Below are 12,440 nucleotides of genomic sequence, written 5' to 3'. Positions count from 1 at the left end.
CCATGCAGCAGACATGGCCCAGCCAGCACAGTCATCTCTGCGTTCGCATGGCAAACATGATGAGTATCCCTGCCTGTGCCAAGATGTTGTGTTGGTGACGCGATCTTGCCAGGTGTTGCCCAGAAGTCGCCTGAGGCAACGCAGGTGGAAGGCGTTGAGCCTGCGTTCTTGGTAGGAGTAAAAGGTCCATGTTTCGCTTCCATAGAGAAGAGTACTCAGCAAACATGCTTGGTACACCTTCACCTTTGTGTTGGTCGTCAGCATGGTGTTACCTCAAACTTTCTTTGTGAGGCAAGCCATAGCTGTTGTTGCCTTGCCAATGCGCACGTTCAGCTTGGCATCCAGAGAACGGTTGCTGGAGATGTTGGAGCCCAGGAATGTGAAATTGTCGATGACCTCCAGGGTGTGGTCACCGATGGAAGTTTGAGGAGCCCTGCTGATGTCTTGACCTATGATATTGGTCTTCTTCAGGCTGATGGTGAGACTGAACTTGGTGCCGGCATCAGTGAAACAGGTCATAAGCTCCTGTAGTGACTCCTCAGAATGGGCAGTTAGGCAGTGTCGTCTGCATAAAGCAACTCCCTGATGAGGACTTTGCATACTTTTGTCTTTGTTTGGAGGCATGCCAGGTTGAAAAGGCTGCTGTCGCTCCTGGTGTGGAGGAAGATGCCAACCGCGAACTGTCGGAAGGCGTAGGGAAGCAGCAGGGAGAAGAAGATGCCAATTAGTGTTGGCGTGAGGACACGCCCTTCTTTGACACCGCTTTTAAATAGGAAGGGGTCCGAACATGATCCGTTGTGCTCAATAGTACCATTCATATCATCATGGAAGGACATGATCAGCTTCAGGAGCTTGGGAGGACACAGAGTGAAAAGGCCTGTTGGGCCGGCCAGGTCGATTGCCTGAGTCAGGTCGATGAGGGCGATGAACAAGGGACATCTCTGCTCATGGCACTTCTCCTGTAACTGCCTGAGGGAGAAGACCATGTTGATCTTGTGGCTCTGAAGCCGCACGGGGCCTCTGGGTAGACTTGTTCGGCAAGTATCTGCAGCCTGTTGAGGACAACTCGGGTGAGGGCTTTTCCCACAACACTGAGGAGGGATATTCCACCATAGTTGTTACAATCGCTATGGTCCCCTTTGTTTTTGTAGAGTGTGATGCTCTTGGCATCACGCATGTCCTGAAGCACTGCTCCTTCTTCCCAGCATGACAGCAGGAGTCGTGGCGATGTTAGATGAGAGAGCTGTGCTTTCCGGCTTTGATGACTTTCGGCAGGATTCTGTCATTACCTGGGCTTTTCCGCTGTCTAGTGAGTTGATGGTCTTGCCGAGTTCCTCAATGGTGGGTGGGGCATCAAGTTCCTCCATGGTGGGCAGTAAAGTGGTGTTCTCGATGGCAGTGGGAACTATGTTTTCTCTGGAGTACAGTTCTGTCAAGGTCCGAGGAGAACCCAGAAGCAGACTCGCACAGAAAACTAGAGTTTGCATGTTTTATTGTCGGAACAAGGCAAACAGATTTACGAGCTGCGTTCAAGAAGGCAGTTCAGTTCCAGACAGGGGTCGGCACGCAGGAGAAATCCAAAACACAAGACAAGTCCACACGGGAGTACACAGGGAGAGGGCTGGGGTCATGAAGACGGAGCAACAATGACGCTTGAACACAGAGACATGAAGGAGAGGAGTTTAAATACATGAGGAGAGGGAAGACACCAGTGAGACAAATCAAACTGATCACAAACACACACAGAGGAGGCAAACACAGCAAAGGCAAGTTACTGAGACGCAGACAGACGAAGGATTACATAACAAAACAGGAAGTGAAAACCGAGTAAGAGATGCATACTTGACGAACACACACACAGACACACACGGACCCTTACAAGTTCCTGGTAGTGCTCTGGCCATCTCTCCATCTGCTTGCTGCGGTCTGGGATCATGCTTCCCAAGGTTGATTTAAGAGGAGCGATCTTGATGACGCTTGGGCCAATGCCTTCTTCATGCCCTGGTTCAAGGTGCGGATGTTACCACAGTCAGCAGAGGTCTGAATATCCTGGCACAGTTTCAGCCTGTAGTCATTGGCACACCTGCGGGCGATTTGTTAGGCTTTGTTGTGGGACTGGTAGAGTAGGTTAATGTTGTCTCCATGGGCTGTCTCTTGTGTTCAAGCAGGACGGCTCACTTGATAGCTATGGCAGGCTCCATTTCAACAATCCCTGCCTCTAACCAGTCCTCGTTTTTCCTCTCTCTGTTCCTGAACGTGTCCAAGGCAGACTAGCACACAGCATCGCGGATGTGGTTCCACCGTCCCGTGGCATTGTCAGTTGGACAGTTATCGAGGGCCTCGTCAATGGTTCTGGTAAAGCATTTAATTAGTTCAGACCCTGATGTTCTGGTAGTGTTAATACGAGGATGGGCCTTCTGCTTGGGGCAGTGAATTTGTCTTGGTTGAAGACGCACCTTGCTGCTGACCAGGTAGTGGTCAGTGCCACAGTCAGCACTGTGGTAGCTGCGGGTGACAAGCACATGATTGAGCAAGAGTCTCCTGGTGATAAAGTTCAGTTGATGCCAGTGACGGGATCTAGGGTGTCTCCAGGACACTCTGTGGTGTGGCTTGGAGGGGAAGAATGTGTTGGTGACACAAAGGCCATGGTGAGAGCAGAGCTCCAGTATTCACTGGCCATTCTCATTGAGCTTGCCTACTCCAAAGTGACCAATGGATTGGGGCCAGGATATAGGGCCAATATATAACCCCCAATATTTACATCTAAAACACAACGGACAGGAACTCCCATGATGCACTGGAGCGATCCGCTCCGCGATCATGGAGCGGATCGCTGCATTGCATCATGGGAGTTTCTGTACCTCGCGTTTTAGCTGTTGTTGAGGTTATATTAGGTTTGTAGTGTTGGTAATGATTGTGTTGTGTTTTCGTTGCTTTGTTCATGTAGTTAATTAATTCATCTAGTTTAGTTTGGTTTATTAGTTGTGGGTGGGCAACCAGGAGTGAAGAGTGTTTTGTGTGGGGTGTGATGCTGCCATGGTGATCTTCATGATTGGTGAGTGTCAAAGTAAAAGTTAACACCATTCGCATAAAATATGAAAGAGTTACAGCATGAGTATATGATACTGTTCTTGTCAATTCAAAGACCATTAGAAACTGATAAGATTTGCTGCTATCTTGAGATGATGTGCCACATTCCACTATCCATCCATCCATCCATCCATCCATCCATCCATCCATCCATCCATCCATCCATTGTCCACCTCTTATCCGGGGCCGGGTCGTGGAGGCAGCAGTCTAAGCAGGGATGTCAAGACTCCCCTCGCCCCAGACACGTCCTCCAGCTCTTCTGGTGGGACCCCAAGGCACATAGGCTCTCCAGCGTGTCCTCTATCTGTCCTGAGGCCTCCTACCGGAGGGACACCTCCCTAGGGAGGCGTCTGGGGAGCATCCGAAACAGATGCCCAAGCCTCAGCTGGCTCCTCTGGATGTGGAGGAGCAGCGGCTCTACTCCGAGCTCCTCCTGGTGACTGAGCTCCTCACCCTATCTCTAAGGGGGCGCCCAGCCGCCCTACGGAGGAAACTCATTTCAGCCGCTTGTATCCGGGATCTCCTTCTTTCAGTCATGACCCAAAGCTCATGACCATAGGTGAGGGGAGGAAGGAAGATGGAGCGGTAAATCAAGAGCCTCGCCTTTTGGCTTCGCTCCTTCTTCACCACGACGGACTGATACAGCGACCGCATAACTGCAGATGCTGCACCGATCCGCCTGTCGATCTCACGCTCCATCTTCCCCCCACTCGTGAACAAGACCCCGACATACTTGAACTCCTCCACTTGGGACAAGGGCTCTCCACCGACCTGAAGGGGGCAAGCCACCTTTTTCCGGTGGAGAACCATGGCCTCGGATTTAGAGGTGCTGATCCTCATCCCAGTTGGGTCACACTTGGCTGCAAACCGCACCAGTGCACGCTGAAGGTCCAGGTTTGATGAAGCCACCAGGACCACATCGTCTGCAAAAAGCAGAGACGAGATCCTGTGGTCCCCAAACCGGACCCCGTCCGGTCCCTGGCTGTACCTAGAAATTCTGTCCATAAAAGCTATGAACAGAACCGGTGACTAAGGACAGCCCTGCCGGAGGCCAACATGCACTGGGAACAGGTCCGACTTACTGCCGGCAATGCGAACCAAACTGCTGCTCCGGGCGTCCAGGGACCGGACAGCCCTTAGCAGCCCTTAGACTGCATACTCCCGGAGCACCCCCCCACAGGACGTCCCGAGGGATACGGTCAAACGCCTTCTCCAGATCCACAAAACACATGTGGACTGATTGGGCAAACTCCCATGAATCCTCGAGAACCCGTTGGAGAGTATTAGGCTGGTCCAGCGTTCCGCGACCCTGACGAAAACCGCATTGTTCCTCTTGGATCCGAGGTTTGACTAACGGCCGGATCCTCCTCTCCAGTACCCTGGAATAGACTTTCCCGAGGAGGCTGACTTCAACAAGCCCCCTATGACAAAACAACAAAAGAGGAAAGCAACGTCGCCCGGTGAGGCGCAGCCGGGGCCCCACCCTGGAGCCAGACCTGGGGTTGGGGCCCGCATGCGAGCACCTGGTGGCCGGGCCTTGGCCCGTGGGGCCCTGCCGGGCCCAGCCCGACGCGGGTCCCTCCTCTTCCTCCTGTGAGCCCACCACCCACAGAGGCTACTGTAGGGGTTGGGTGCAATGTGGATTTGGTGGCAGTCGACGGCAGGGGCCTCGACAACCTGATCCCCGGACACGGGATTCTACGATACATTTATCATGAAAGTAGACTTTCACTTCATTAGTATTATCTGAGAGTTGACGGTTCACAGTTCAAGGGACCAAAACACATTGAAAGAGTCTCAACTGCTTCTTCTCTCAACCCAAATGTGGCTCAGATATGTGATAAGAAGTGTAGGCAAGAGAAACCATGTTCAGAAGAGCCGTTCATGATCTTCATTCAAAGTTCCATTCATGTTCAGGACTAACATGTTCAGAAGAAATCATTAAAACTGTTAATAATGACATTTGAGGATTTTTTGGACAACTTTTTTGTGGAATCCCTGATGCGGCCCTGCCTCACCCAGACTCTGCCTCCAGCGGCCCTCGGGTACATTGAGTTTGAGACCCCTGCTCTATAATATGGCTGCTACCTGGAGTTACACCAGGAATATGCTGTATAATCTGGACATTAGCTGGAGTTACACAAAGAAGATGCTCTATAGTCTGGCTGCTGGCTGGAGTCACACCAGGGCAACGCTCTATAATCTGGACATTAGCTGGCGTTATACCAGGAAGATGCTCTATAATCTGGCTGCTACCTGGAGTTACACCAGGAAGATGCTCTATATGCTATAATAAACAAGTTGAGGAGAAGAAGGAGATAGTGAACATGTTGAGGAGCAGTAGGTGGTAGTGAACATGTTGAGGAGCAACAGGAGGTAATGGACATGTTGAGAAGCAGTAGGTGGTAGTAAACAAATTAAGGAGCAGAAGGTGGTAGTGAACATGTTGAGGAGCAGTAGGTGGTAGTGAACAAATTAAGGAGCAGAAGGTGGTAGTAAACATGTTGAGGAGCAGTAGGTGGTAGTGAACAAATTAAGGAGCAGAAGGTGGTAGTGAACATGTTGAGGAGCAGTAGGTGGTTATGAACAAGTTGAGGAGCAGCAGGTGGTAGTGAACATGTTGAGGAGCAGTAGGAGGTAGTGAACACGTTGAGGAGCAGTAGGTGGTAGTAAACACATTAAGGAGCAGTAGGAAGTAGTGAACACGTTGAGGAGTAGTATGTGGTAGTGAACATGTTGAGGAGCAGTAGATGGTAGTAAACACATTAAGGAGCAGTAGGAAGTAGTGAACACGTTGAGGAGCACTAGGTCATAGTAAACATTTTGAGGAGCAGTAGGTGGTAGTAAACACATTACGGAGCAGTAGGTGGTAGTGAACACGTTGAGGAGCGGTAGGAGGTAGTGGACACGTTGAGGAGCGGTAGGAGGTAGTAAACACATTAAGGAGCAGTTGGAAGTAGTGAACACGTTGAGGAGTAGTATGTGGTAGTGAACATGTTGAGGAGCAGTAGATGGTAGTAAACAAATAAAAGGAGCAGTAGAAAGTAGTGAACACGTTGAGGAGCAGTAGGAAGTAGTGAATGCGTTGAGGAGCAGTAGGTGGTAATGAACATGTTGAAGAGCAGTAGGAGGTAGTGAACATGTTGAGGAGCAGTAGGAGGTAGTAAACACATTAAGGAGCAGTAGGAGGTAGTGAACACGTTGAGGAGCATTAGGATGTAGTGAACACGTTGAGGAGCAGTAGGAGGTAGTGAACACGTTGAGGAGCAGTAGGAGGTAGGGAACACGTTGAGGAGCAGTAGGAGGTAGGGAACACGTTGAGGAGCAGTAGGTGGTAGTGAACACATTAAGGAGCAGGAGGAGGTAGTGAACATGTTGAGGAACAGTAGGAGGTAGTGAACATGTTGAGGAACAGTAGGAGGTAGTGAACACGTTGAGGAGCAGTAGGTGGTAGTGAACATGTTGATGAGCAGTAGGAGGTAGAGGACACGTTGAGGAGCAGTAGGAGGTAGTGAACACGTTGAGGAGCAGCAGGTGGTAATGAACATGTTGAGGAGCAGTAGGAGGTAGTGAATGCTTTGAGGAGCAGTAGGAGGTAGTGAACACGTTGAGAAGCAGCAGGTGGTAATGAACATGTTGAAGAGCAGTAGGAGGTAGTGAACACATTGAGGACAAGTAGGAGGTAGTGAACATGTTAAGGAGCAGTAGGTGGTAGTGAACATTTTGAGGAGCAGTAGTTGGTAGTGAACACATTAAGGAGCAGTAGAAGGTAGTGAACACGTTGAGGAGCAGCAGGAGGTCGTGAACATGTTGAGGAACAGTAGGATGTAGTGAACACGTTGAGGAGCAGTAGGTGGTAGTGAACATATTGAGGAGCAGTAGGAGGTAGTGAACATGTTGAGGAGCAGTATGTGGTAGTGAACATATTGAGGAGCAGTAGGATGTAGTGAACACGTTGAGGAGCAGTAGGTGGTAGTGAACATGTTGAGGAGCAGTAGGAGGTAGTAAAATCATTAAGGAGCAGTAGGAGGTAGTGAACATGTTGAGGAGCAGCAGGTGGTAGTGAACATGTTGAGGAGCAGTAGGTGGTAGTGAACATGTTGAGGAGCAGTAAGAGGTAGTAAACACATTGAGGAGCAGTGTGAGGTAGTGAACATGTTAAGGAGCAGTAGGTGGTAGTGAACACGTTGAGGAGCAGTAGGGGGTAGGGAACATGTTGAGGAGCAGTCGGTGGTAGTGAACATGTTGATGAGCAGTAGGTTGTAGTAAACACATTAAGGAGCAGTAGGAGGTAGTGAACATGTTGAGGAGCAGTAGGTGGTAGTGAACACGTTGAGGAGCAGTAGTTGCTAGTGAACATGTTGAGGAGCAGTAGGTGGCAGTAAACACGTTAAGGAGCAGTAGGAGGTAGTGAACATGTTGAGGAGCAGTAGTTTGTAGTAAACACATTAAGGAGCAGTAGGAGGTAGTGAACATGTTGAGGAGCAGTATGTGGTAGTGAACATATTGAGGAGCAGTAGGATGTAGTGAACACGTTGAGGAGCAGCAGGTGGTAGTGAACATGTTGAGGAGCAGTAGGAGGTAGTGAACACGTTGAGGAGCAGCAGGTGGTAGTGAACACGTTGAGGAGCAGCAGGTGGTAATCAACATGTTGAGGAGCAGTAGGTGGTAGTAAACACATTAAGGAGCAATAGGAGGTAGTGAACACGTTGAGGAGCAGCAGGTGGTAATCAACATGTTGAGGAGCAGTAGGTGGTAGTAAACACATTAAGGAGCAATAGGAGGTAGTGAACACGTTGAGGAGCAGCAGGTGGTAGTGAACATGTTGAGGAGCAGTAGGAGGTAGTGAACACGTTGAGGAGCAGCAGGTGGTAGTGAACACGTTGAGGAGCAGCAGGTGGTAATCAACATGTTGAGGAGCAGTAGGTGGTAGTAAACACATTAAGGAGCAATAGGAGGTAGTGAACACGTTGAGGAGCAGCAGGTGGTAATCAACATGTTGAGGAGCAGTAGGTGGTAGTAAACACATTAAGGAGCAATAGGAGGTAGTGAACACGTTGATTAGCAGTTGGTGGTAGTGAACATGTTGAGGAGCAGTAGGAGGTAGTGAACATGTTGAGGAGCAGTAGGTGGTAGTAAACACATTAAGGAGCAGTAGGAGGTAGTGAACACGTTGAGGAGCAGTAGGATGTAGTGAACATGTTGAGGAGCAGTAGGTGGTAGTGAATGTGTTGAGGAGCAGTAGGTGGTAGTTAACACATTAAGGAGCAGTAGGAGGTAGTGAACACGTTGAGGAGCAGCAGGTGGTAGTGAACATGTTGAGGAGCAGTAGGTGGTACTAAACACATTAAGGAGCAGTAGGAGGGAGTGAACATGTTGAGGAGCAGTAGGTGGTAGTGAATGTGTTGAGGAGCAGTAGGTGGTAGTTAACACATTAAGGAGCAGTAGGAGGTAGTGAACACGTTGAGGAGCAGCAGGTGGTAATCAACATGTTGAGGAGCAGTAGGTGGTAGTAAACACATTAAGGAGCAGTAAGAGGTAGTGAACATGTTGAGGAGCAGTAGGTGGTAGTAAACACATTAAGGAGCTATAGGAGGTAGTGAACACGTTGATGAGCAGTAGGTGGTAGTGAACATGTTGATGAGCAGTAGTTGGTCGTAAACACATTAAGGAGCTATAGGAGGTAGTGAACACGTTGATGAGCAGTAGGTGGTAGTGAACATGTTGAGGAGCAGTAGGTGGTCGTAAACACATTAAGGAGCAGTAGGAGGTAGTGAACATGTTGAGGAGCAGTAGGTTTGTGGTGAATGTGTTGAGGAGCAGTAGGAGGTAGTGAACACGTTGAGGAGCAGCAGGTGGTAGTGATCATGTTGAGGAGCAGTAGGTGGTAGTGAACATGTTGAGGAGCAGTAGGTGGTAGTAAACACATTAAGGAGCAGTAGGAGGTAGTGAACATGTTGAGGAGCAGTAGGTGGTAGTGAACATGTTGAGGAGCAGCAGGTGGTAGTGATCATGTTGAGGAGCAGTAGGTGGTAGTAAACAAATTAAGGAGCAGTAGGAGGTAGTGAACACGTTGAGGAGCAGTAGGTGGTAGTGAACATGCAGAGGAGCAGAAGGTGGTAGTAAACACATTAAGGAGCAGTAAGAGGTAGTGAACATGTTGAGGAGCAGTAGGTGGTAGTAAACACATTAAGGAGCAGTAAGAGGTAGTGAACACATTGAGGAGCAGTAGGTGGTAGTGAACATGCAGAGGAGCAGAAGGTGGTAGTAAACACATTAAGGAGCAGTAAGAGGTAGTGAACATGTTGAGGAGCAGTAGGTGGTAGTAAACACATTAAGGAGCAGTAAGAGGTAGTGAACACGTTGAGGAGCAGCAGGTGATAGTGAACATGTTGAGGAGCAGTAGGTGGTAGTAAACACATTAAGGAGCAGTAGGAGGTTGTGGACACGTTGAGGAGCAGCAGCAGGAGGACTCACCTTGGACCAGCAGTCTGGTGGTGTGGACGGCTTCACCCTGGGGGCTGACAGCTTGACACGTGTAGGATCCCCGGTCCTCCCTGGTGATGGAGAGCACCGTCACACTCCCATCAGACACCTGAACACACACAAGATTTATTAATTAGTTTTTCATCAATAATAAATGTGTGTATTTGGAACAAATCAAACATATTATAGAATCTGCTAAAGGATAAACAGTTTGAGTTTGAAGCGTTCAGAAGAATTTTCTATACTTGGACGTTGGAAGGTTTTCACTTCTTTACTCAGTGTCAGAGACGATAATCTGGTGATCTTAGTTCTGAATAAATTGGCACAGCTGTTGGACATTTGTCAAAATGGTGACTTTTATTCATCGACAAAGATATTTCAGATGACACAAACAGAATATATATGTTGAATAACCAATAAAATCATCTCAGCATCAGTTTACAATCTCTATAAACACTCTCAGTTCTTTATAAACACTCTCAGTTCTCTATAAACACTCAGTTCTTTATAAACACTCTCAGTTCTCTATAAACACTCTCAGTTCTCTATAAACACTCTCAGTTCTTTATAAACACTCTCAGTTCTCTTTAAACACGTTCAGATCTTTATAAATACTTTAGGTTCTCTATAAACACTCTCAGTTCTCTATAATTACTTCCAGGTTTCTATAAACATCTTCACTTCTCTATCAACGCTCTCAGTTCTCTATAAACACATTCAGATCTTTATAAATAATTTAGGTTCTCTATAAATACTCTCAGTTCTCTATAAATACTCACAGTTCTCTATAAACACTGCCAGGTCTCCATAAACACGTTCAGTTCTTTATAAATACTTTAGGTTCTCTATAAATACTCTCAGTTCTCTATAAACACGTTCAGATCTTTATAAACACTCTAGTTCTTCATAAACACTCTAGTTCTCTATAAACACTCCCAGGTCTCCATAAACACGTTCAGTTCTTTATAAATACTTTAGGTTCTCTATAAATACTCTCAGTTCTCTATAAACACGTTCAGATCTTTATAAACACTCTAGTTCTTTATAAACACTCTAGTTCTCTATAAACACTCCCAGGTCTCTAGAAACATGTTCAGTTCTCTATAAACACTCTCAGTTATCAACAGGAGTTGGGTCAGCGGCTCAGACTGTCTCAGCTTCTGATAGCCGCGGGATAACTCCTGGGTGCTCGTGCGCGTGAACGGTGGTTTGCGTAGACGGCTATCTACACGCGGCACAAAGTGCTTGTAAACGGAGGAGGAAATCAGCATCCCAGAGTCTCACAAGCACTAAATCAATACCCAGCGATCTCAGCAGCAGGTTATTCTACCTCTTCTGCCCAGACACAGCCTCCTACTTGATCAGAAGGTGGGGGGGACGTGTCTCCGCGGCCGGGGGGAATCCTGGGATTTACGGCCGCGGGCTGGTCTTTCGTGTCCCGGGGACAGGAAGACCTGAGTTGCGTTTTGCGGCGTGGAACACGGGGGCGTCCACAGAACGGGATTGTGAGTCACCTGGCACTTCTTGCGTGGGTGCAGAAGCGAGCTTCAGGTTGGCAGTCACCGGGAAGCTGCACGGCTGGAGGGGAAGGAAGTTGGCTTGCAGCTGTGTGGGTCCCGTTGAAGAAAAAGAAAAGAGAAACAAACAAAATATGTCCCACGGCTTTTCCAGCTCGTCCTGCCAGTTGGAAGTGTTCCGAACCAGTCAGTGTGAGTCGACACGCAGCTCCTTGTGTCTCCGTACGAAGTCCTGCGTCTGGGTGGACACAAGTCCGTCTTGGAGACGGTTGGATTTTCGCGTGTTGGACTTTTATACTTGTGCGTCATGGTTGGACCCCTGGTGTGGTCAGGGTGCATCTCAGCTACCTGAATTAACATACCAGGATATCTCTGTAACCTGGGTTAACATACCAGGATATCTCTGTTACCTGCATTAACATACCATGATATCTCTGTTGTCTGGATTAACTAACCCAAACATTCTGGATCCTGATCAGCATTAACAGGAAGCAGGTAATCAACTCACTAGTTCAACCAGAGTTTCCCTTGAGGATCAGAGCATTCACCTGAAAGGGGCGGAGCTTGCAGGGGTGACCAATCACAGAGGGAGAAACCCAGCAGAGCAGTTTACAGATACCATTCTCTGAGATTATGAAGAATTCCAACACATCAGCAGCTCAGAGCAACACTGCTGCTGCAGCCAAAGCCAGAACCTTCCTGACTTGTGAATGCTGACTTGGTGAGATTAGAGCAGATTAATTCATGGGACAATAGAACCGGAGTCACTTTCACTTTATTTCAGCGTTTCTTCTGGATGTTTGATGTCCATCTCAGACATCCAGGTGTCCATCGCAAACATCCAAGTGTCCTTCGCAAACATCCAGGTGTCCATCCTAAACATCTCAAACATCCAGGTGTCCATCTTAAACATCCAGGTGTCCATGCGAAACACCTCAAACATCCAGTTTTCCATCCAAAACATCCAGGTGTCCATCCCAAAAATCTAGGTGTCCTTTGCAAACATCCAGGTGTCCATCTTAAACATCTCAAACATCCAGTTTTCGATCCCAAACATCCAGGTGTCCATCCCAAACATCTCAAAAACCCAGGAGACAATCCCAAACATTCCAAAGATCCAGGTGACCATCCTAAACTTCCCAAACATCCAAGTGACCATCCTAAACATCCCAAACATCCAGGTGCCCATCCTAAACACCCCAAACATCCAGGTGACCATCCTAAACATCCCAAACATCCAGGTGCCCATCATAAACACCCCAAACATCCAGGTGACCATCCTAAATGTCCTAAACATCCAGGTGACCATCGTGAACATCTCAAATATCCAGGTGACCATCATAAACA

The 12,440-nt window shown here is 48.2% G+C and overlaps 1 protein-coding gene across 1 annotated transcript in view; it reads right to left on the bottom strand.

Moving 5' to 3' along the window:
- Window positions 1-12,440, bottom strand: part of LOC308122092 (protein turtle homolog B-like) — a gene marked incomplete at its 3' end in the record, with an annotated part of 221,832 nt that overhangs the window by 110,044 nt on the left and 99,348 nt on the right. The window contains exon 5 of the mRNA XM_080483725.1: window positions 9,568-9,685. Coding sequence (XP_080339851.1) covers window positions 9,568-9,685 — 118 coding nt within the window. The remainder of the gene's footprint in view (window positions 1-9,567; window positions 9,686-12,440) is intronic.

Source organism: Lipophrys pholis (assembly GCF_963383615.2).
Source record: "Lipophrys pholis genome assembly, chromosome: 16".
In the NCBI taxonomy this organism is placed as follows: Eukaryota; Metazoa; Chordata; class Actinopteri; order Blenniiformes; family Blenniidae; genus Lipophrys; species Lipophrys pholis.
The sequence above is the reverse complement of the archived record's forward strand: the minus strand, read 5'-3'. Positions and strand labels throughout refer to the sequence as shown.